At 42.6% G+C, this 26874-nt stretch overlaps 1 protein-coding gene across 8 annotated transcripts in view; it reads right to left on the reverse strand.

Moving 5' to 3' along the window:
• Nucleotides 1-26874, reverse strand: part of LOC133017787 (rho GTPase-activating protein 12-like) — a 42339-nt gene extending 15465 nt beyond the window's left edge. For 7 of the 8 annotated variants that reach the window (XM_061083983.1, XM_061083982.1, XM_061083980.1 and 4 more), the window contains exons 1-2: nt 26596-26874; nt 16750-17530 (exon numbers count right to left, since the gene is read on the reverse strand). In XM_061083983.1, the coding sequence (XP_060939966.1) occupies nt 16750-17457 (708 nt within the window). In that variant the 5' untranslated portion in view covers nt 17458-17530; nt 26596-26874. Of the gene's footprint in view, nt 1-16749; nt 17531-18840; nt 19015-26595 lie in introns of those variants that run through there. The other variant, XM_061083977.1, reaches the window with a different exon arrangement.

Raw genomic sequence — 26874 nt, forward strand, 5'->3', positions numbered from 1 at the left:
CCCATCTACCTGCCTGGTCACAGCTAGTGACGCTAATTCTTCCAGCACAGTGTGTGGCTGGGGGCTGGAGAGGTCTGGTAAGGATAGCTGTCATGTGTGTGCGTGTCTGTGTGTGTGTGTGTGTGTGTGTGTAGTTGATTATGTAATTGCGTCGCAAGGGGACAGGTGTAATCACAGCTCAGGACACATAAGGCAAATTGGATGCGACTCATATGACGATGCTGTGTAACTTTTCCCTCCGACTTGGTGGATTAAAAGTTGTTGTTTACCGCACAAACACTGTGCTATGAACCCTGTTGCTTATGTAGAAAACAAATCTTTAAAATCAAAGTAAAAACAACAGAAGACACACTTTCCACTCTCACCACAGCAGAGCCCGGTGGAGAGGAGCTTTCATGCTGCCCTGTAGTTGTGGAAATAACCCGCTGACCACATCACAACAATCTAAACCACCAGTGATGGATGTTTACATCTTAACGCCTGTTATCTTAATCCAGCTGCGTTGATCCAACACAGCTGAGCAGGATGTAGATATGAAGCCCAGATATGGAGACTCTGTTAATGTCAGACTCTAAATCCTCCTGCAGGTAGATACATCTGTTTATACTGAGCTGCACCACACTTTTTGAAGAGTGTGGTGCTACGAAAGGAGAAACTTAAAGTAAACAATTTACTTTAGGATTTACGAGCCCTGATCTATATCTATGGAGGTCCTGCTGATACACCGGCCTGACCAATCACAAGCCGGTCCCAGCTGTCAATCATGATGTTTCAATCCATTGAGGTGATTAAAACTAAACTTATCAGGAACATGAACGCTTGAATATACATCAGTGCTGTTAAGTTTGGCTTATGTCCGATATGCTAACATGGAGGAGGCGGGGTTTATGACCAATACTGCAGCCAGTCACCAGGGGGCGATCTCTTTAGGGGAGCTGTCAAGTTGTTTATTTCTAAACAGTCAATGGTTCCTTTAATGGCTTTCAAGATTACGGGGCTGAAATGTCATACAAGTTTAACAGTTACGAACAACTTTGCCAATTTTCAGAACTCTAAACATACGTGACAATTCTGTCATTCAAGCTTTACAGGTCCCCATCCATCAATATAAATTAGGGCTGGGCAAGTTAACTCGTTTTAATCGAGTTAACTCAAGTGATGAGTTAACTCGATTGTTTATCCGCAAATTATTTTCTTTTTTCCTGTTCTGCAGCAGTCAGCAACAGACTTTCACAAAATAAAAGCCTGACTTTCACAATAAAACAATAAATAATCAGACCTGAGTTAATGCGAGATAAAATAATTAATCGAGTTAACTCATCACTTGAGTTAACTCGATTGAAACGAGTTAACTTGCCCAGCCCTAATATAAATGTATTTAAATTCAACCTACACACTGATAACTTACAAAGATACATTTAATCAAATCTACTTTTATTTTTACAAATAAACTTAATTCGCTACTGAGAAAAAAGAAATGTCCTCTGAGGAGTTCGGCCCTTTACAGTGTCTCATTCAATCGGATCACATTACAACAGACACAGCTTCTCTGTTGAGCAGCCTGACCCAGCTGGGTCCTCTGAATGAGTTAAGACCAAATCCACTGGGGGAGGAACAGCACTGAGTATTATTCCTTCACACACAGACAGAGTTCCTTTAAGGGCATCAGTCGGCATGTGTTTGATGTTCATTCATGGACATAGATGAGGCTGTATGCTCATTAACCAAGAGAAACGAGGACACACACACAGCCGCGGTGCTAAGCTCGGCCCAGTGTCACCGACGGAGATAGAGGGAGACTCAGCTGGGTGCAGTAATTATCTAAGTAGACTATATTCGTCCGAAAATACCACAGGGCCGTGAGTGAGGCCACCGGCTGGAACAAAGTGTCAGGAAACATCTTCAGCCCTCTTTGCAGATCCTCGTCTCAGTGCGGCTTTTCAACCATAACCTCTTCAAAATAACAACGTCAACAGGGATCAAATAACAACATGTTAGCGTAAGGCCTCATTCTATGGGTCCGTAATATGGTCGTTGGAATAACCATAATAATTCTGTAAATATTCCAGATCCAATACTGGTCTCAACTTGTTCTGATTGCAGATTATTTTTAATTTGTAAGATTCGATTGCCTATAGAAGAACACGTCCTTTTTTAAACCCTTTTCATGACAACATTTTTGTCTAAGTCGATTTATATTTTACTCTGGAGAAGATTTAATCCAATATGCCATCAGGGCGGTGCTCTTGAAATGTAATTCTCTCCGTTTTATATCATATATTCTTCTTACTTGGAGCAAACCCTTGATTTCTGTGTTATTCCATGATCTGTGGCTCACCCAGACGATAAATTGCTCTATCGTCTGGGTGAGCTCACTCAAACACAGACAAGAAAATATAGAGAGTATAAAACACAAATAAAACCCAAGTCCTTCAAAAGAATAGTATAATAAATAATGAAACCATTGTTAAAATGATTAAAACATAAAAAGTACAGAAGCAAGTGTAGGACAACAATCAGCAGTGACTATCAGCAGGAAAAAGCTTCAGTGACGTTTTATTTTGGAATATATTCCAGGTCCAATCTGTAAAGTATAACTCTCCAAGATGTCACTAACCTTTATTTTTGTTTCCAAAGGCATGTCTCATTACCTATGAATGCAGCGCCCGACCTCCTGGTACCTTTTAGCTTGTTTGTGAATCTACAGATGAGAATCTGTAACTTCCTCCTGGACTGATATCAAGAACATGTGCGTCAGGACAACCCGTAGCAACACAAACACAAACACCACGACCAGCATCAGCCTCTCAGCTTTAGGTCATTGCCCACAATGGTTTCTTTCCACTTCTGGACTCATGAAAAGACACATTATTTTCCTCACTGCATTATTAATGGCTGTGAGGTCAAACGTGTAGGGGAGAAGTCAAACGCCTGCCGGGCGACTTGCAGAGGCCGAGTTGAGGGACAGTAGGTTCTGCATATACACAATATGAGGACTTGTTTGTTGTTAATACTAAAGTTCTTTCTTAAATGTACATTATCAGAGGAGTGGAAGGGGCCAACATGGAATGGAGGAAACGCCTAAAGTAATATAAAAAGTGGAAGTTGAGGAAATGTGTTCAATGCCCAGAAAAAAGCTTGTAACTAGAAACACCAGCCATCCTCGAGCAAAGACGTAAGAGTGGACCTCATAAATGAGTAGGCGCTGGAAAACAGTGAGTCACGACTGAGACATGTTACAAGTGGCCTCTTCACTCACACCACAGATCATGGAATAACACAGAAATCAAGGGTTTGCTCCAAGTATGAAGAATATGTGACATAAGAGGGAGATAATTACGTTTCAAGAGCATCCGCCCTGATGGCATATTGGATTAAATCTTCTCCAGGAGAAAAGGACGTGTTCTTCTAAAGGCAAATCGAATCTAACAAATTAAAAATAATCTGCCATCAGGACAAGTTGAGACCAGTTTACCAGAGAACAGCTGAAATACCTTTAAAAGCAGATAAAAAGGAACTTAGTCTTCATTTGGGTGTAATTGACTTTCCCCATTAAGTTAACTTGATCAAACTTTCTCAGTGGACAATGAGAAGCACACAGTATTCTGGAGGTCAGTGCAGTCCTGGCCTGATTGGGGTAACTGGGTTACTGACCTGACTTTAATATGGGACATTCTCACTCATGGACCAAGTTGTATTTCAGGCCAACTGAGGTTTTTTAATAGAGGCAACAAGCACATGTGTTCAATAAAGCTGCTCATGTCTTCCACTGCACATGATGACGTCTTTCACCAGCTTGAGACAGCGTCAAAGGATCATGAGAGTATAACATAATATTATGAGTTCAGCTTGTACATGGCATCAACATGGCATCCCTAATCTGGTGGTGGTGACAAAATATAATGTTGATAATCTGTTTTATTTACAGTGCAACATTGAATTAAATCTGATGGTTCCAGCTTTTTCAATAAGGAGTTTTACTGCTTTTCTAAATTCATATAATGAAAAATCAATATACATTTGAAAATCTAAAATTTTCTGATATTTTTCAAATGGGTGAATAATCAGTAAATTAACAAATGAAGAAAACAATTCCTATTTGATGTTTGACGTATGTGCATGACATCAAAAGTCAACCCTGGGTCATATCTAATCGTCTAGAACCAAATGGAAAACACCCGCAGAGCTTTGTTTGCCTTCAGGAGCAAAGAGGCAGCTCAACACACAGCGAAGCCGCCAGTGAACAGACCGATAACTGCGACACGGGGAAGCCGAGCGGCATCATGCAGCCACGAAATGACAGAGCAATTAGAAAAGCGCAGTTTAATTCAGCTCGACAATGAGCCCCAACTCCTCCATCGACAGTCTGTTCACAGGGTCGACCACAGTTCAAGGTAACGGGCTGAGTGAGGAGGAAAGAATGTGCCAGGAGAGCCAATCGGTGCAGAGATACAACACCTCTTTCCAATTTGATGCTGAGTCAGAAATAGCCTCCTGCACGATCCCCTCAACCCGATTTAACCTGTGAATAATGAAAACTCCCACGACATTGCATGCATTTGTTTTATTTGTTTATCGGAGTCTCTCTCTCTTTCAGTCCAGGGAGGGTAGTTTGTCTCCTCTGCTGCCGGAGCCTCACTGATCATTTCCAGTTGAAGCACAGGACGGTGCAGAGAGATGAGTTTGTCTGGGATATGAAATCACATCAGCCAGCTCACTTGTCGCAGTGTCCTGTGTTTTCCTCTGTGTTTGACAGTGGACATGACGTACCATGCTAGCTATTCATACAGGGCTTCAAGAAGTACATGGAAAGATAATATCCACAATTAGAATGAACACGCACCAGGTTCACCAGCGGCCTCTGCCTCCTCTTTCTCGTTAACAGGATTTTGATTGGCTAGTGTCTGCACTTGCTTGTTTGACTTAGAACAGTTTGATTGGCTGGTGCATGAGAAGCTGAGCTGTTCTTAACTTCTGCAGTTCTCACGGCAAGAAATGCATTGAACTGGAAATACAGGAACTGAAACTAGTCAAATTAATACACCAAAATAACGATGATGATGATAATGAGTTTCTATATCTGTTACACTAATAATAGGCATGATGTAATGTTTTCAAACTCACAGTAGAGGAGCTCATGTGTGAAGTTTATTATAAACCTCAGCTTATAGAGGACATGTTGCTCAAAGATAACAATCAAGAGAACCTTGTCAGCCACCTTCAGTGCAGTTATACTTCATTCTGTTGTGATATCTTATAGTTGATACCACTGGTTTCTAAAGTAAATGTGAAAGCTAGCAAACACACTCAATATTCCTGGGTATTTTGCTCCCAGCGAAATCCTGTCTCGACTCGTCTCTGCAAACCTTTAAGAATGTGGCGTCGTGGGAGAGGAATAAAAAGGAGGAATCCTCTCATATTTGGTGGCTCCTGCAGCTGCAGAGAACAGGACACGTGTCCTCGTCTCCTCAGAGATGCAAGTCTCGACAGCTCACCTCTTCATGGAGGAGGAGGAGAGTAAAGAGCAGGTATGAGGAAGACAGAGGCCGGATGAAGGATCCCTCTGGTTAAAGATGATCCTTCGCTCTGTCTGTAGCATGTCAGGACTTCTCCTTGTAAAATACTTCTCAAATACTGAGAAATTATGTGCAAAAGAAACTAGTGACAGGGAAAGCACTAGTGCAATCCAGAGACTTACATTTCTTTTAAATGGTAGAATAAGTATTATTTAAATCCAGCTCTTATCTCCTTATCTGAGTATTAATAGAAGATGTTTGGAAAAGTCAGGTTGATAATATAGCTTAGGGTTATTTAAAAACAAAAAGTTAATTAAATGGTCTCTACAAGGCTTCAAGCTTTAATATCAAATATAAGCAGTATGTGATAGAGGCATTTTGTATAAGTAAACTAATATATTCATAACTTTGAGGTGATGTTCTTCCATAGTTACTCTCTTGTGCTCTGACCTTGGTGATGACCTCGTTGATGCTGGTGGATTGTTGCTCTTTTTAACAACACTTGTCTAATTCCATTACTCTCAGGGAAAAACACAGAAATAAAGAGCTGCTCTGTCTGTTCTGACTGTGTCCTTCAGCTGCAGGGCTGAGTCAGGAAGGGCGATGTTCTTTCACAGCTTCTCTCTGCCTGAACACATTTTATCTCCTCGACCAGAGTTGATAAAAAAGACAAACGGCTCCGGAGCTGCAGACGTTTGCATATTGCTCAGATTTAGTCTCGACACTTCCACTGATACCTTTGCTCCGTGAAGCAGAGCAGCAAGGACGAGGCTCAGATCCAGCTCGCATTTTAATATAACAAATTACCAAAACACAGAGCAGAGGTCCCGCCACAGAGAAGGCTTTGTGGAACTGAAAGATAACAACAAGCATTGTGGGACTTCACTTTGTATTTTGCACGAAAATCAAGCCGTCCTTGAGGGGGTAAAATGCTAGTTTTTGCCTGTTCAGAATACCAGTCATTCACTGGGCCTGAACCTGTATTTCTGGTCGAGAATGCAAATGAAGTGAAGCGTGCATCATGTCTCAGACGTCACAACAAATCTCAACACGGCACAGAAACCTGCTCAGGTCGAACCAGTTCAACAAGACAAAGGGGGGCTTGCTGAGTTTTCTTTGCGGGATTTGAGTGGATTTTAACGGATGAAGACAATAGCAAAACACTATGCAGACGATGTGAAGTGTTATATCTGCTATTAGTTGTAAATTATCAGAGGACAGGAGCAGGAGAAGGAGGAAGAGGAAGAGGAAGAGGAAGAGGCAGGCAAGTCTCCTGAAATAATCTAATAATCTAATCTGAAGTGGAATTATCCTGGGGGCACAGTCCACACAGGAAGTTAAGGAGCTTTTATCCTGCAAGAGAGGAGCTGACATTAAACCAAGGAGAGCTGATAGTGCAGCCAGTTCCCCAGCAGGACTCTGTCTGCAGGTCCATCCCTTCATTCTGTTTCCTCTGTTCTACTAAAAATGTTTAAATGTTGCAGACACAGTGCGTTTTAACACTTATTTCTTCACAGTCTGACAAATAAGCACCAAACCCGTAGAGCTGGGTTTGAACTTGCAGGTATGTGGTAAAAGGTAGAAATGTGCATCTGTTGCGCCACACTGAAAGCAAACACCACCACTGTGAGGAGTGGACGTTTCAGCACATACTTGGCCTTAACATGTCTTAAATAATGATTAAGTAAATAGATAGGCCTTTAGCTGTGAAGAAACCGTAGAGCTTGTTTCATCAAGTACACAAAAACCTAGAAAAGACATTTAGCTTGTCGGTTCAATCATTCAGCAGACTCTGTTTGAACTTGTCAAGCACAATTAGTCAAATCGGTTCTAAACCCGTTCCTCTTGTGGTCGATACGATACAAAACTCATTATTACATAATTACATGCTCATATCGACGCCACAGATCTAAATAATCAACTGCTGAATGAGAACATTTGATCCTACTGTCTAAAAAACTGTGGCAATGATCAAGAAGGACACACACAACTACAATTCATGCAGTTGCTAAGTAGCTTAATATGCACAAAAAGATGAAACGGTAGCCACACAATGCTGGCTCACTCCCAACTCCACATTTATTAAATACAAGCAGGATGTGTGTTGATATCTAACTTCAACCTTAACAGTAGTAAAGGGTTGTACTGAGCCCTTGGAGCTGGATCTGATGCTTCCGTCTGCATTGCACAGGCCTAGAGCTCAACTTAAGCATGGATCATCCTGTCATAGATCCTCCACCAGTTAATATTACTACCATTCCTACACTGTGTTATCTATCCCATGACCCCTGCCCTGTGTGATTGCAAACTTCACTGTGCCAACCAGGCTGGAAGCATACGGTAGATGCAGAGACCCACTGATATCAAACCTTGAACCTGTGAAGTGACTAAGAAACCCACTGTAAGCTCTGTGGAGAAAGTAGGTCTTTGTAATGGAAGACTAAACCAGCCGAACGCACATCGTCCTCTGTTAAGCTTCAGCTGCAGAAACCAACACAACGTAGGAAGAACAACTCCACATGTTCCCAACGGTACGTTTCATACATGTTACACAAACAGGAACCAGACAATATGAAAAACAAGGAGACAAAAACCGAGGCAGTGCTTCTTAATCAGACAACACTTTCCCATTTAGAAAAAAATCCAACCAATCAGAGACGCAAAGACAAAATTAAGTTTGGGTGTGACACGTGTCGGAGCCAGAAAAGTGGCGGCACACAGTAAAAACTAAGAGATCAAATTCCCATCAAAACAAGATTCGCCAAGACTGAAAGAGCTGACAGTGATCTGTGTATTTTCCTATTCGCAGATTAAACACATTTCCTGAACTGAGGAAAGTCCCGATAATCAGATCACAACTGGTCTAAACGTAAAGTAAGAAGATAAAAGTCTTCCCTTGTTGCCCAGTTAATCATCTCTGACTCTCAGCTTCACTGAGAGCAAAGTGCAAACAAAGACGGTCCTTTCTTCTGAAAAGTGAGAAATGACAGCGTACGCTGTCATCAGGCAGACAGGCATGAGAACACATAGGCTGGGCCACAAGCAAACCTTTATTTATACTGGACCGAGAGATTATATGGTGGAAACGGTTCTCTGTCATTTAGTGGCTGCTCAGATATCCATGTTGGTTTGGAAGGAGCGGATCTCACTTTACAAAGAGGAGCATCTGAGCAGCTGTGAGAACAAAAAGTCATTTTCTAAGGTTTTAAGAACTGAGGGTGATGTTGTCTCTTTAGATGCTCATGTGGAAATGGGATGTACCAAGGTATAAAAAGGGGGACAATAAGGAAAAGGATTTGATCAACTTAGCTGTTAATAATGTCAAGTGAAATACTTGAGCACTAGATATAAATACACCGCTGAAAATGTGTTTTTCTGACCATATTTTTGTTGATCTTGACCCGATTAGTTTCAAAAGATCATAAGATAAACATCTAATATGAGTTATCTTGTACAAAAAGGACCTATAAATTAATGGATTAGAATTAAAACTGTACTTCAAAACCCTGGGAGGGACTAAAAACAAAAGCCATGTTCAACGCAGCCATTCTACCTGTACATGAACATTTCAAAAAAATACAAACAGATAGAATATATGTATATATAGACACATATCTATACATTATTACAAAGTATTCTGTCCTGTCTACCACTCCACTCTCTCTCCGTCCTGTCTCCCATCATTCTCTGCTGCCCTGAGCTCCTCTCACCAGCCAGCTGTCCAAACAAATGTTATGTAGCCGGCGCTTATGTAATGAAGCGCGGCCGGTGCTTAGCATCCTCTTAGCCGCCCTGTCGCATGGCATCATCACTTCAAACCTCTCAGGACACACGGCTGAACCTCCCGTCTCTTCCTCCTGGCCGCTGATGTCATGGATTCAGTGAAAAAGTGCGTGGGGATTGAGCGATCGATGTTATGGATCACTTTGAGCGCTCGGGCTGAACGAATGGATGAGAAACACACGTCTGCCCTGAGCTTGTGGACAAAAGCTGCAAGATCAGCTACTGTGTGTGTGTGTGTGTGTGAGATAGAGGGAGGGAGGGAGGGCGAGGGACATAGACAGAAATACAGAGATGAGAAAGAATAGACACATAAGCTCCGAGAGCCTGTTTGAGCGAAAGCTTCTGTAGATAACTTCAGAGCTCATAACTCTCTGCTTGCATGACCGGGATCAAAGTATCCACACGCTTCGGCGCCTCATTTAAACATAATTCTCTTAGAGTGAAACAAACACTAAATGCAGCAAAGCCCACTGCCCTGTGTGCATCCGTGTGGAGAAGAGGTTCCTGCAACCTGCAAAGGCTTTGTTATGAAATGGGATTTTGCTCGAAATACTCGCAGGCATCAGTCGCTGCAGTGCAATTACTTTAATACACCAGAATACATCAAACTGAGGGTTTTTGCTGACTCGGCAAAAAAATGCACATGAAGTTTGCACGAACACATCGACTCCTGAGGCATCGGAAGTTGATGGTTTTTGTGTGATGAAGAAGCTGCCTTACCGTCTGGTTCTCGTCTGGGTACATGCTGTCCCGGCGCTGAGTCGCCGCTGCAGAGGAGGAAGTCAGACGGGCAGCAGCCGGCGGTACCGATGGTGCAGGCGAGACTCTGCCTATTCACAAACTCTCTCCCTGACTGACATGTCACTGTGGCAAACCAGATAATGTGACTCAGAAGCCCTGGACGCACACAAACACACACACACAGTGGCTGATATACTCACACACACACACACGTTCTTACATAAACAGAGGGCGAGAGAGAGAGAGAGAACACAGAGCTCTGTGATGCTCGCTCTCCCCGAGCTGCAACAAAACATACAGCTTGACCGGCTCTCCTATAATGCCACTATTTACATCACATAGCACAGGACGCCCTTGCTGACATAATGACCAACATGTGTGTACGCGGACACACACAACCACACACAACCACACACACACACACACATATCCAATTGAAGCTCCCAGAGGGATTAAGAAAAGCTCCATGAAGTGAGGACCAGCGTGCCCCCTGCCCCTCCACACACACACACACACTACTCTTCTTTGTCTCTAATCAAAGAAGTCATACAGCCACACAGTAATGATTTACACTGGATTATCCCCCATAAGCACCATCAAGGATATTTATTATATGCTGGCAGTGCTGTTTGTTTGTTTTTTTCAAACCTTCTATCTTCTATCACTCCTGCAACCCCAGGAAGATCAATATACATTATGATGTTGAAAAAATTATTCTTCCATTAACTTACAAAGTTGATTTCTGCAATTGACAACTGAAAGCTGTAAATCTTCACATCTTAGTTGTGATTTTTGACACCACTCCCACCATCTTGTTCGAGCTCTGGATCATCACATGACTGGTAAACAACACCTCTGGGTTTTTATAAATTTGACAGCTGTAGTTCAGAGATATGTGATGATACTAGAGATGCATTTATCTCTTACACTAGATAAAAATCAGACCCATACTGACCTTATGCAGTGGATCATGCACTGGTCATCATGGGACAAAGCCACGTTCAAATTCTTTGTTGGAGTATAATATAATTTGATTTACATTTTCCCAGTGATTGCAATAAGCTGCAAAGCTTTAGGCAATAATGGATTTACTGTATTTTTGCAGCAGTGCAATGAAGTAAGAACAGCGATTACAGAGGTTGTTGATTCCCTAAGTTCAGAGTTGCACTGATGTTGCAGTATAAAAGTACATATTGTGACATTTGCAGGTTATGCCGAGTTCACACTACACTTTTAAACAGATTTTTCCACTCAGCGATTCAAGTGGTGTCGTCTTGTTTAGTTACTGTCTCACCTCGCTGTACATGAGGTGATTGAACACAGCCATGCATATCGATGTGCATCCGTAGCACGTCAAATAAGTAACTTATTAATCCAGTCATCTACGGGTCACTGCAGACACGCTCAGCAATTTCTCTTTAGACGTTCAAATGTGTTACACACACATTCACACACACACACACACACACACAGATCTGTTAGGGAGCTCGGAGATCTGCAGCCAAGCTGGATCAGTTCATCGGCTGGCAGATAAAATCCACTGAGGCTTCCAATCAGAGCTCAGAGTCACTTCACGTTGGATAAGACTCCCTATCACAGGACAACAAGTCGTGTAGTGGCAAGTGCACAGTGATCGGATGACTTTGAAAGTTGTGCAATCTGAACATAGGGAAGCTTGTCTTTATTAAACCAAGAGTGCAGAGCTACAACGGGAACCAGAGCTGCGTCACAGCTGGAGGAGGAGCAGGTGGATTCGAGATGAAGAGACGGATAAAGAAAGACAGAGACAGAAGGTGAGGGTGTCAAACTCGGCTCTACCCCTGGTCTCTGTTACACAACAGCTAGACACATACTGCAAAGGAGTGGGTCATCTGCCAGAGCGCCTGAAGCCCTGTGTGTGTGTCCCAGGTTGATAACAGTACAGAACAGCACTACAGGCCCTTGGGAGTGCTTCATAGCATCGGTGATGAGCACGCAGGCCGACACCACCACACACTGCAGTGCTCCGCTGAGGCTTGAACTGAATGAACTGCTGTTTGCTGATTGTGATTTTCCTGAAAAGGAGACATGTGGGAAGTCATTCTGAGGCTTAAATCCAAAAATACATCTGAATCCACGACACAATATGTGCAGCAAAGATGTCGTCCCCATTAATCGGAGCTAATGCATTTCAAGAAGTGTGATTTCAACAAAAAAGTATTAAATAAGTATTTAACCACAAAATGTGAATATACCAGGTTCCTAGGTACCAAGGTAGTATTTCAAACCCCCTTGTGCTTTGAGAATCCGCAACTAGCATTGTTTAGACAAAATAATAAAATTATTAATAAATAAAATACTCCAGACTCATATAAAAGGGAAATTATTTTTAGCTGCAATGCTATAAAAAACCTAAGGGTTTCATTGTGTTGACAATCGCAGTCATCTGGTCGGCTGAGTAGTGACCCAGATGTCAGAACTGGGTTTGTGGCAGAAGGTCATGGTTTGTAATCCACTAACAATCTGTCAGGAAACATGACGCAGTGAGATAAGATGAGAAACAAAACACATAAACACAGAACTGTGGTTATAGCAAATGTTGGACTGCTGGAAAAGTGTGTTAATTGCTTATTTAATTTCACTGTGACAAACACTCCCCTTCTGTCAACATTAGAGTAGCCCTGAGCACAGCCTCTATGCCTCCCAGTAGAAGCAGGAAGTTTATGGGTGAATAGTATCAATGGAAAACTACAGCAAAACTAGAAATACTGCACTGTGGTTGTACACCTCTACAAACAGTGCAGTTTCTGTCTGCATACATTTTCCCAGACTCATATGAGCTCCCAGAACCTAACTCCAGTTAACAGATCCTTCAGACTCTGTGTGTATGAACACATTTACGTGACTGTGTCTGCAGTGGTGTGTGAACGACGGGATTAGTGAGTTCCTTACTTCATGTGGTACGGATGTACATTAGCATGCATGGCTCTGTTCAATCACTTCATGTACGGTAAACTGAGATGTTGTAAAAAACCCACACAGGTTCACATTTCCTGTCACACTAAGACATCAGAGCGATGAGGAATCCTGGTGAGATTCCTCAAAGGGTTTTAGCTGATTACAGTCGTCATAAAGAACGATGGGAGGCGGTGGGGGGGGTCGGGCTGGTGTGACTGACTGTGACGATGGAACGTGTTGAGGGTACAGAGAGGGAGGTGACTCCTGTGACTCGCCCTGTTCAGACCTATAGTGTTAACACGGGACATCCAATCATAAGAGGGACTTAATATAAATGACTAAGTCCTTTCTCAAGACATTTATCAGAGAGCTTTTACTGTTGCTCTATATATTTCTTATTGTTTTTAGTTTCACGAGGGCACAGCTCTGACTTTGTCGGGATGGGCTGAGTGAATCCTATATGAGGTTGAAAGGGAATACAAAAATTCCAAAAAACTAATACTCAGTTCTTGAAAATGGAGCGTACAGCATGTAGCAAGCACACCCTGTGATGATCCTGAAGGAAGAGAGAAGATGAAGAGCCGAGTGGAGGAGGCCGTGCAGTGAAGCAACAAATTAAAAGACACTGAGACCTTGACAACCATTATATACAGTGGCTGGAGGGAAACATCTGCTTCAGTGGATTCAGTGTCCAACCCACCGTGGCCCGGGGCTTTGAGACGTTCTGAAAGTAGCAGGCGACATCTCACAGGGGGCGACTTCTACATTTTCTCACGAGGGATCGATGGCCGAGGGTCTCGACAAGACCCTCGGAACAAATGTTGAGACGGCTTGTTTCAAACGTGCCCTCACTTTCATTTCTTTATGATGATGTTGCAGCAGATCTCATCTGAACAGGAGCCTGATCGATACAGATTTGTTTTAGGGCCAATGCTGACATAGGGATTATAGGAAGTATAACATCATACCAATTTATCAGCCTATATATATATATACTAAAAGAATTATCAACAAGAAGTTGTTTTTCAGGTTTGGAACTGAAACTCGATTCCAAATTAGACCACAATCGTAAAGTGTTGTTTACCTTGATGTGTGATTGTTTAACAAACTGACTTCTGCATTTAGCTCAAACTCAGCTTCTTTTAAAACCTTGACCTGAACTGAACCAGCAGCAAAGACTCCAGCTCCACACTCGGAGCCACTTCACAGCAAAAGCTCTTGTAAAAAACACTTCACTTTGAAAAGAAGTAGCTGGAATTAAAGGCAGACCTTTGATCACAGAACTTTCTTCTTCCTTTGGATTCTTGTTCTCAGGTTTTAACTTAATTTCTTTAAAAAGAATCACAGAGGAGGGGAAACTCTCTGAACCAGCTCATTAGCTCCGTCACCAACAGGACTAAGTTCATTCAGTTTAATCCAAAGATATATTTGTACAATCGACTTCTGCCTTTAACGCCTCGTTGGGAGTAAGTTACGCTCCAACAGAGGAGGGTCAGATACAACTGGACTGTGTGTGAAGCACCGTTTAATGAGCTATGATATCATTCTCCATATTGACCTCTCCAGCTCTCCATTTCCTCAAAGGCCAGAACCGCTTTAACAAGCTGTTACTCAATGGGGTAATAAGTCATGTGTCCAAAGTTCACTGTAGAGCATTCATGCTCATTGAAAGATTCCATTGAAATGAACTGATTTTCTCTTGGATTCTTGCAGTTTTAAAATCTAATGTGACTGGGAGGTTGTATCAGAATTCAGTCAAATGAGGTAGAGACAAATGTCTGATAAGGAATAGGTGAAGTAACCACAACCACACAATCTAAAAAGTTTCAATGAGTGAAGCCCAGAGGAGAATGAACTATTGTTGGGCTAATGGACAATGTCTGCAATCATCACAACGTCTACACAAGCATCAAGAAGACAACTTTCCAAACTGGAAAAGAGGAGGGCTGGATATCCTTTACGTAATGTAGCTGAGAAACGTGTTTCATTAGTCAGCGAAACATTCCCTGCGTTGCATTCCATTCCATTGCCGACACAACACAGAGGAATTTCCCAGGCGTTTGTTTTTTAATTTGATCCATTAGTTTACTATATAAACTCTCTGTTTATGCCATTGTTTGACTGTTGTCAAACGCCAATTGGTTAGATATTGTTATCGCTGCCGGTTTGGTTTTGTGTTCATTAAATCTCCTGCTTTAATGGTCACTCTGTTTACTTGAGGAAAGAGGTTGATGTGACACACAAGAAGAGAAAAAGTGAAAGCAGAGGATGGAGGAGAAGCAGAGACTCGTCATGTTTCAGGAAGTCCAGACTCCGCTGTGGTGTTATCAGCGGCCGCATGTTGCCCAGGACCGAGGAAAAACAAACAACCAGCCGACTGAAACTAGGACAGTTTCACATCACCAACTGCCCACCGTCCAGATCACGTGACCTCGGCAGGACGACGGATCCAGCTGACCAAACAACCAGGAATCAATTGAGGGAAAAAGCTGAGTGTTTACACGTTCTTCCTGAACTACTCTGGATGAGGTGGAGGCGAGGAACAGCTCATCACATCAGGACACCGCAGAGCATTAACACACTCAGGCGTCTTCAGGGGTGCAACATGACTCATTGAAACAGAACTCTGGTGTCAAAAGACATGAAGTCAGGAGACGGCATTTCCCCCCCGGCTCCCACAAAATCTGAAGGAGCAGAGAATCTGGTGCTATCAGAGTCGTAATATTTCTCTATATATTCGTCTCTTTAGAGCTCTCTCCACTAACGAAATGAGTATGGGCACAGTGATCACTATACGCATAGCAATGTATGCCGGAGGGATAATGATACAAACTAACAAATTAATTAAGTTGGTATCAACTTGTCAAAATGTGTCTTTTAAGACCCACTCAAAAGATTCAGAAATGACATGTGGTGCAGAAGCTTTGTTTGATATTTGGATTGCAGATGGTGCTTTTAGACTATTAATGATTAAATAAACTTAGCATAAATCAGCAGTACTGTACCTGTAGTCCTATAGAGGTGACACTTAAATGACACTGTGATAAAACAGTGACTAAGCTGTAAACCAGGTGTCCTGATATCGACACCAGTGACACATTTCCTGTTTGCCTCTGTCATTAACTGGGAAATCCGACGGAGGCAGAACGAGATTGGTGACCAGAGATTTGGTATTTGTTGGGATAATTAAACTTGTGGCTCAAATGACTCACGGTAGGAAAAAAACAACACAAAGAGTGTACTTGCAGACAAAGCTGGATTCTTTGAACACACAACCAAAAACAAGCTCGACCACTCTGACCTTTCTCCTGCCATTGACACGGCATAAAGAACGGCCAAAGGAAGCAGTGGACTGAATGGCTTTTCAGTGCCGAATGTAAAAGTGGATATGTTCCCTTTCAGATGACCTTCAACAAACACATCCCACTGAATCACAGCTACGTCATTGTGTGATTTAGTGTGAGCGAGAGGAAAGACAAATAACAGAGCAGCTGCCCTGCGAACTTTGCCTAACGTGCAATGAAAAAGCCAAAAAAAAGGAAAATGTAAGCATCACTAGACATAGATAAGTACTTTATAGATTAATATAAAAATACTTCACTGATCCTGAAGGACATTTCGGCCACTTTAGTCAAATAAATGACCATATATGAAATAGTAGTCTGCTGTTTTAAATGAAGTGACAAAGTGGAAAGGATCCAGGAAGGAGCCAGTCAGTGAAACGTGTGTGAAAAGAAGACCTGAAAAGCCTTTTGAGTTTGCCTGTTCTTACCTGTAGATGTTCAGTGGAGGAGCTGCTCAGTTCGTCTCCGGACTCGGAGTCGTTTGTGCGTCTCTCGTCCTCTGCGGAGTCGAAGGGTCGGGTGCCGTCGACGTCCAGCGGCGCCCGGTCCATCTCTGGGGATCGAGCACGCGAACGTGGGAGAGTGCTGGAGCTCCCTCTGGGCTTGGGACCTGCACCGTGGACCAGAATGTCGTGCAGAGCTCGGTCGTGGTCTGTGGGGGTGGTGGGGGAGACGGGGGGGTGGCGGTGGGAGCTGTGCCGCCGCTGGCTGGGGGGGCTGAAGTTCCCCGAGGAGGCGGTTTGGGCCGAGGGCGAGCGGCGAGCGCGAGAGGCGGACTCGTGTCTGTGAAGGTTCTCCGCTGGATGGTCCTGGAGTCCCAGCTCCAGGTTGGTTGGCCTGACCCAGAGGACCCCCCCAACTTGGGTAGGGGTGTTGCCGGCGGCGACGGGAGTATGGGGGGCGGGTTTGAGAGGCGGCATGAGAGCTTTGCGGACCTCCCGGACGTACTGAGCAGGCACATAAAAAGCTTTAGTCCCCTCCTCTTTTCTCACTTGCCACCAGTCCTCGTTGGTTTTCTTGACCAGCATGTAGCAGTCGCCCTGCCGGATGTTGATGAGGCGGTCCTTGGACTTGTACTCGTAGTCATACTCCACCTCGATGTAGACCTCTCCTGGGGCGATCGGCAGCTCGGCCATGACGCCTCCGTCTGTCCACCAGGCAGCTCACCGCGAGAGGAGGACGGTTATTACCATGGCTTCATGAGCCGACCTGAGGAGAAACAAAGAAACAGAGCTTAAAATGCATAGATCCTCGTAAGTGAACTACAGTTCTAAATGTTGAAATCAGCGACGACTTTTCTCAAATTAAAGGAAACAGCTTAAAAAACTAACACATCGGAAATATGTATTTTCACTGATTTTGACTGAGTTTTGCCCGTTTAAAGTAGGGACGGGAATCGGCAGGAACCTCCCGATACGATACTATCACGATACTTAGGTGGCGATACGATATGTATTGCGATTTCTGTAAGTATTGCGATTCGATATTACGATTTCCTGGGATTTCTTTTGGTTATTTTTTTTTTTTAAATACTGGACCATGGAAAAATGTTGAATCATTCCTTCAAATACAACACAGTCAAATTCACTTCGAGCTTTACCAGTTTTATTTCAAATATTAACATTAACTTAATGACTGCCGGGCAGCCAATAGAGAAAATAAAATCAAATGTTCCCTATTATTGTATAGCCCCTGTAAACTGCACACAAACTGACAGATTAAGAAATGTATGCCACTTAGGCTACTTTTAAACAATAAATAAAAGGTAAATTAAATAGAATGAATAAAATTTTACTTAAAATATAAACTTTGAAATAAACAAAAAGTAGGCTATTGTTGTTTGCATGTAGCCGATGCAAAGCTAGTGCTTGGGTATGTTTAGATTCTTGTGCAAAAACAAGAGCTGGTCAACATGCTCTGGGGTGATGTTGCTCCCCCAATATATCCCCCCCGGTATAAACCAATAAATATGTTTTAAAAAAAAAAATTAATTTAAAAAAAAAAAATCGATTTGGGAGGCAGCATATCGATTTAAAATCGTCATTCACAAGAATCGCGATTTGTAACTGAATCGATTTTTTCCCCCATCCCTAGTTTAAAGTGGGATTTATTCCAGGCAGCAAAGTTTCTCGTTTTATGATCCATGCTTTACTCACAGGTGTGTGTAAATAAATAATATACTGCCCTCCCCTCTCCTCTCAATACAGAAATATTTAATCAGTGGTGTAACACTGCTAGGTGGACATAGGGCAAACACTGAGGCTACATTTCAGTTTTAAACCTCATGACTACACATACACCTGCTGTTCACACTAGTTTCTGAATCATTGAAAAGTTTTGGAAACGCTGCTGACCTCTGTTCAGTTTAAAAACCCTCGGGCTGCGTTGTAGTCTGAAAATAAATCTCTGAGTAAACAATATGCTTCTTTGTTTTCAGAACCCACAAACCCAGTGCACGGGAATGGTACGCGATATGCTTTTTTAGCTGTGTTGGTACATGAACGAGAAGTATTACTTACACAGAGATAGTTTTCATAGTAATCCTCTAAATGCTGAATGTGAAGTCCAGTCAGAGCAGAGAGATTAGAGAGGAGAGGAAACATGAATGTGACTCAGATGGTTTCCTCACACGACTGTTTCTGTGTGGATCTGACTAACTGTGGCCTCCCTCTCTGTTCCGGCCTGACAGCCACTCAGGCATGTCTCTGCTGAGCGGAGAGATCAGTGAAACCTCACACATACTTCCCTGCTGGAGTCACATCTGCACACACACACACACACACACACACACACACACAGACACACACACTCACGTGCACTCTGACAACATGAGGCGAGGCTGCAACACACCTTGAGCAACCTGAACTTTGAAGCTTTTCTCCCTTTTTCCCCCGAGCAATCGTAAAAGAATGCTCAACCGACAGTGGAAGCCAGAAGCACGTTATATTAAAAGCTGTTTCCTCTCTGTAGTGAACTCGGAGAACAGACGTGGATTAAACGCTAAGAATCCATCGACCAAACACAGACAAGGGTTAGGGTTAGGGTTAGGGTTAGAAAGTAACGTAGCTAAAGTAAAGAAAATGGTACAGTGCGAGTTTTGCCGTTGGGCAGGAATGTGACACGTTGAGGTGCCGTCTCACTCGGCCTCGGGCTAAACCTCTGTGCACGAGCTGCTGGGATGGAAAGAGATAGAAAGAGACGGGGGTGCATTGCTACCAGTGTTAGCTGGAGCCTCAGTTAGAATCGGCAGCAGTAGTAGAAGGAAGATAAATGCTTCATGTTCTGACAAGTTTAAAAGTTCACATCTTAGTTTCGAATCTGGTCTCTGTAGTGCGGAGAATCGAGGTTTAAGGGAATGTTGAGCAAAATGTTCCTTTTTGTCCACTTTGGATTTGTATTCATATTTATTATTATTGTGTATTCGAAGTCCTACATGTTATTGGAGATAAAGTAACTCGTGCTAAAAATGAAATGGTCCATAAATCAGCAAACTCATGACTACAAACTACATTTATCCCACAAATTTCCCCCCAATCGAATGGAGAATGAACAGGAGGTTTAGTAGTTAACTGAAGATCTTTAGAGTCCAATTTACAGATTTATCAGTCAACAGAGATCTGATTAGCCAAATAACTAAAATAACAAATGCTGAGTCCTCCTCAAACAGCCAAATTATTACCGGGAACAACAACAATGTCTAATAAAACAAGACACAACAAAGCCTTCGCCTCGTAATAAACCTAAAGATTATCTCATCTTATTTCCCCAGACATCCCAAACAAAAGAAAATGAGCTTCTACGGACTTTAAACCCCAGCAGGGCAGGAGAGGCCAGACAGTGGTTTTAAAGACATTGTTTCAGTCTGAGCCGCTGCTCTATATGAAGGATATGACAATGTGTGTAGCAGTGAGAGCAGGATATTACACAGTCGCTCATAAAGACAGTCATAACCGCCACGCCTCAGAGTCATCACAGAGTCACGTTCAGTGAAACTGTACAAATCAACCCCCATGAGTTTTTTTCTCATAAAATAATTCATAGATCTTGATAATAAAAAAGATATAGGCACTTTTAGGGGACGTGTTTGAAATTTGATTCAAATTAATATAATTACTTGGTGAATTCAGATGGGCCTTCCTTTACATCTTCACCGATGCCCCCTGGGAATAAGTCTTGGACCTTTAGGGGACTGATATCTGCGAGAGCTTCCAATTTGGTGCGGATAACAAGACAAATCTGGACTTAGCGGATTTAAACGTGGGTTCACGAGGGGACTGTTGGGTATCGGCCGACGTACGAGCTCCACTGAGAAAGACACGTAGCCCAAGATGACGTTTTCCATCAGAAATACATCTCTGTTTCAGAGGCTCCAGCCAACCACAAAACTCCCTCAGATAGATTCAGGGTGGCTGATCAATCCCGATGGATCCACGTACTGCTGAACAGCTAAACTAAATCTTATAAACAAATCACTGAAGCTAGAATATTTTCTGGTTTTGTATTTTGCAAGAATCCACATTTACAGTAATATGCAAAGTATTATCATTACACACACACACACTCCCACACACACACATTAAGCAACATGATTAATCGTTAAGTAATTTTACGGAGCTGTAACCGTAGAGTGATTGCTGAGCTGTAAACCTGGGACAGGCAGCTGTTATCTAACACTTCTGTGGCTCTGCAGCGATTCCCATTGATTACCTCGACTGTGGCTGCTCGCCAGAGTCCAATTTGTCCCACCACAGGTTCATTATGAGCCCAAAATAGTTTTTACACTAACTGTTCCACCTCTTTCACTTTCAGTTGAGCATTAGCATAGTAAATATCTATTATTAGTAGGGACGGGAATCAGCAGGGACCTCCCGATACGATACTATCACGATACTTAGGTGGCGATACGATATGTATTGCGAATCGATATTACGATTTCCTGGGATTTCTTTTGGTTATTTTTTTTTTCAAATACTGGACCATGGCAAATGTTGAATTATACCTTCAAATACAACAGTCAAATTCACGTAGAGCTTTACAAGTTTTATTTCAAATATTAACATTAACTTAATGACTGCCGGGCAGCCAATGGAGAAAATAAATAAAAATGTGCCCTATTATTGTATAGACCCTGTCAACTGCACACAAACTGACAGATTAAGAAATGTATGCCACCTAGGCTTCTTTTAAACAATAAATAAAAGGTAAATTAAATAGTAGAATAAAAGTTTACTTAAAATATAAACTTTGAAATAAACTAAAAGTAGGCTATTGCTGTTTGCATGTAGGCGATGCAAAGCTAGTGCTTGGGTATGTTTAGATTCTTGTGCAAAAACAAGAGCTGGTCAACATGCTCACCCCCAATAAATATGTTTTAAAAATTCACAAGAATCGAGATTTGTAACTGAATCGATTTTTCCCCCCCATCCCTATTTATTAGGTGAGAATGGGCCACAGCAGCACCTGGATTACTCCTGATACAGTGACCAGAGGGTTAATACCAGCACCGTGGATTACCTCTCTCACCAGGTCTCTACTGGCTGCTCCTGCCATCCATTAACCAAATGAAACACCACAGAGGCTCAGATACTAATTCACAGCTCACAGTGGAAACACCCGGAGTCCAGCGGGCTAATGGAGCATTACAGCGGGTGATGGGTGTATCATGACAGGAGCTGGCAGCCGTCTTCATTAACCTGTGACCTCCTAATTCAGACGTCTGCCCCCCCGACAGGAGGAGGACTGCTCTGTTTTTTTCTATTTGGATCTAATCCTCGTGCTGAAGACTTGTGGACTCGAGGGAACAACAGACAACAAACCTGCCGAGCTGCGACTAATGAACGTTTTTTATTATCAATTAAGCTGCCAGCTCTTTCCTCGACTAAAAGAGGATTTACTTAGCACATAAAAGATCGGAAAGCAGTAAAAAAGTTTATGTTTTACGTTGAAAATGTTTTTATTTTCTTAAAAGTTCTATATATTTTGTTTTATTTGTGTTTTTATTGTTTTTTATAACAAAGTCTATGGTTAGACTGAAGCCTCAATTACATTTCTTTGTAAAAAGGTTTTGATAATGACATTATGAGTTATTAATCATGAGTTATCAAAATATGACGATGTTTTTCTATTAATTAACTGCAGCTCTGTTAAAATTTTGCCTTGTTGATAATTAGAATCATTTTTGGGCATTTTATTCTTATTCATTAGTCCTTTTAATCATTTGAAACCAGTGGAGGTTCACTTATTTTGTAATAATCCAATTAATTCATCCTTCTCAACAACAAAAACAACAAATGCCTCAATCCAAATCATTTCCTGGCACTAATATGATTTAAATGAAAAACTCTACAGGTCCACAAATAGCCCACATACAGAACCAGGACCTGTGGAGACTCTTCTTCTTCCTACTGAGAGGGATTTAGAAGGTTAAGTACCTGGGGGGGGCCGTTGTCTCTTTCACTTATCCCTGTCTAGATTAAGTGCCAGCATCAGCACCGCTATTTAGCAGACGGCACAAATCTTCTCTGAGTCCAATCAGCAAAACAAGAGGAAGCACCTTAATGTAATGTGATGGTAATAAGATTTACTGGAGGGCTTGTGGGGGTTGATGAGCGGGCTGGAGGAGTAAAACCATCCAGGGCAACAGGACATGAAGACCGGGGCCTTGGTTGGTGTTTTGGAGAAGTTAAAAAAGAAACGTCTCCATGACTGTTTGAATTCACATGGGTTGAACAATCGGTCGTTGTCAGCACATGCAGGAAACACACCCTCCGATGTTTGCATGCCTCAGCAAAACGGAAAAACAGCAGCTTGGATTTTTTTCTCATTGCGAATGCATGACATGTTGACAAGGACAACATGAAGAAGAGGAGGCAGCAGGTCTCACATGACTCCTGTTAGGACGACTGTCTCTGTCTGATTACTTTCAATGAGTTGTATTTATCACAGAGACAGAAAACCTCTCTCCCATTGTGGAGTCGTTCGAAGACAAGAAGGGAAATGAGGTGAATACACAAACTATACTGTCAACTGTTTGTCTCAGGAAAGATGTGTTGACCTTTAAAAAGTGACCATCGTGAAATCTAAACACAAACAAACGACAACGTGACGATGTGATCACTCGTAGTTAAGATCCTGAAGGTTGAGAGCGAGTTTCTGTCATTTGTGTAGCTGCAAAGACAAAACTTTACTTTTTGATTCACTCCAAAGATTCCAAAATCTCCCCAAAAGTAAAGCCAAAACATCCCCTGGTGGCGGGCTGCGGTATATAAACCCGCCTCCTCCATGTTAGTGGATAGGGAGTGGGCCAAATCAAAAGTACACACTGAACAAATTGTTCTCAAATGTAGTTAAATACCATTTTAGGTGGTTCTTACTCCACTGATTTATGTGTAAGTGTTTTCTGGAGATTAGGGATGGGCATAATTAATCGACGATCGATTAATTGATCATTAAGAATTTCGTCGATGACATTATTTTGTAGTCGACGAAATTCTGTTGCGTTTACTGCCAACACTGCGAAGCTATACGTCCCCATGAGCGCATGAGGAGTCCACTGCTCTTCTTCAAGTAGGAGGTCGGAATATCCGAGTTGCCTGAACGCAGCACAGTGAGGATGTTAGCAGCTGTAGGAAGCATCCCGGAGCTATACTCTACAAGCCCCGCTGAAAGACCAGCAGCTAGCCGCTGAGAGCAAGCTGGATTTGACGGTTCTACGGCTAGCTCCAAAGCTAGTCCCTTCGGACCCGGACAAAGCCGGGTCTGGGTGAGGGTTCCGGGAGTGAGGACGCGACAACAACCGGAGTAAGAGTTCGAGAACCGTCAAATCCAGCTAGCTCACAGCGGCTAGCTGCTCTCATCGGGGCTCAAGAGTACAGCAGTGCATATTTTCAAGTGTAACCATTGAACGATCCCGTTTAACTGCCACAAGAGTTGTTCATCTTGTAATAAAGACCTCAATGAGGACCCAAGCTGTTTTTTTTCTATTTTCACTGCATTTTAACAGCTTATAAATAGTGAATTTTAATATAAAAATATTAACGATTAATCGAAAATTCGTCATTAACTCTCCCGACGATTGATTAAGACAATTTAATCGAATGCCCATCCCTAATGGTGAAATCTAAACACAAACAAACGACAACGTGAAGATGTCCGAGAATCCATTTCATCTCTCATATGAAGATATGAGATGCAGTTGCCTCTACTCGCCAGTAGGGTTTAGAGCGAGTTTCTGACAATTTGTGCAGCTGCAAAGACACAACTTTACTTTTTGATTCACTCCAAAGATTGTGTGACAACTCCCCAAAAGTAAAGTCAAACCATCCCCTGGTGGCGGGCTGTGGTATATAACCCCGCCTCCTCCATGTTAGTGGATAGGGCGTGGGCCAAATCAAAAGTAAACATTGAACAAATTGTTCTCAAATGTGGTTAAATACCATTTTAGGCGGTTCTTCCTACAATGATATATGTTCTAGTGTTTTCTGGAGATATTAGCTTCATTCTTCCGAACCAGGCAGCTTTTTCTAAATGAAAAGAAGAGAAATGACCAAACCCACTGGACACTTGAGAATCATTAACTAGCTGGTGAAGCGGGTGGAAACCAGCAGCTGAACAGGGACATGCTGTACATTTTAAATCAGAGTGAATCTGGGACTCAAGCAGAATCAGTGGAGTTGTTCTCCGTGACCTTCACTTGCAGTCAAACCAAATATAGGCCCACGATGCCCTGATGGATTGAGCACGGCCTGTCCCAGTTAGACGCCTCTCACCACAACTTCCCCTCGAAACTCAACTCCCCCGGCGGTTCCCCCCCCCCCCGCCCGCCGCCGTCACGACCGCAGTGTGTCACACTCCGACAAACCGCAGCTCATTGAAAGTGGGTTTTCATGAGAGAGGGAGGAGAGAAGCACACGTTCGGCAGCAGGCGGGTCAGCGGCTGTATGACTGAGAGGAGGACATGGAATCTTATATTCAATATATCAACACATATCAATAACTCAAGTTGTACCACACATGTAGGGGGAAGGTTATGAGATATGATTCAAATAATCATATTTGGAGATGGAAATAACAATTAACATACAATTGTTTCTTTTAATCAGGGTTCATACACATTTTGACCAATGGATTTCCATGACTTTTCAACAACTTTAAACCAAATTTCCATGTTCAAACATTTTGTGAAATCTCGGTTTAAACATGAAAAAGTGACAAAATGTCGTATTTAAACTAACAATGAGAATTCCAAGGCATACAGTATACCTTACACATACGCTCTCATACTCACTAAGTTAGTATGAGAGCGTATGCCTGCTTATATTTTGAGCGTATTTCTTTAAAAGCATATGAATTATTTAATACTCAGCGTAAATAAACGACATGAAAATATGAATATAGCTCATTTCCATGACTTTTCCAAAATTTGGGGATTTTATTTTTTTCCAGGACTTTTCCAGGCCTGGAAATACACATTTTACAACTCCATGACTTTTCCAGGTTTTCCATGATCGTAGGAACCCTGTTTAATGACATAACTAATTTTAGAAAATGTCTCAAATCGTAAAAATAAAACAACTACAGTTGTCAGAAGAACAGACTGATGTCTTCATGTTTCCAAACAGGTCAAAAACACAATCATATAATAATCGACCCTGAACAATGCAAAGTTTTAGTTGTGATAGTTAAAGAGATTTATTATATAAAGATTTGACCTGGTTGTTGTTAGAAGGTTAGTGAGAGTTCAACCTAATCCACAGCATCTGTATCATAACTGGTTTCAACTGTTGTTGAAATGCAAACTGAAATTTCAGGATTTGCAGCTTGACAGCTCGATGCTGACACATATCATATAGATATATAGATATATGGATTTATCGCTAATACACTGTGCAAGTAGATCTGCTTCAGATTTATAAAGTATTTGTCTGTTTATCAACTATTTGTCTCTTACACTAAAGAGTTTAACAACACATTATTGACAAACTAAAGAAAAGTAACTTTCATAAACCATCCCCTCCTTGTGTCTTCCAGGTGGAACCGGGATATCAACACACCTCCGTCAGGTGAGAGCCCAGAAACCAGCTCTCATTCCGGGGAGGATTCAGCTGGAATCCCCCTGGTGCTGGTTCCTCTTCCACTTCCTCAGCAGTTACATGAACTTTCACAGAAGCTGAATAAACTCTTGTTTCCACCTGTAACTCTGAGTTTAGTCCCGGTACCGAGCACCTCTCCCCGGGGGGGCTAATGCTAGCTAGCTGGTTAGCACCTTCACCCACCTTCTCTCCGGGAGGGAGGGAGCCGCCGGAAGAGAAGAGCCGCTCCGCCGGGAGAGGAGAGTTCAACTCCCCGGTAACTTCCCTGTGGAGCGTCCACCGAGTCCCCTCTCTTCCTGGGGGTAAGTTCCTCCGGTTCTCCGGTCCTCCGGTTCTCTGGTTCTCCGGTCCTCCGGTTCTCCGGTGCTCGGTTCTCCGGTGCTCGGTGCTCCGGTGATCCGCTCCAGCCGCTGCTCGCTCCCGTCACCTCGCGTCCTCGCTCCCGCTCCCACAACTTCAGCA

Source organism: Limanda limanda, chromosome 13, assembly GCF_963576545.1.
Source record: "Limanda limanda chromosome 13, fLimLim1.1, whole genome shotgun sequence".
NCBI classification, from domain to species: domain Eukaryota; kingdom Metazoa; phylum Chordata; class Actinopteri; order Pleuronectiformes; family Pleuronectidae; genus Limanda; species Limanda limanda.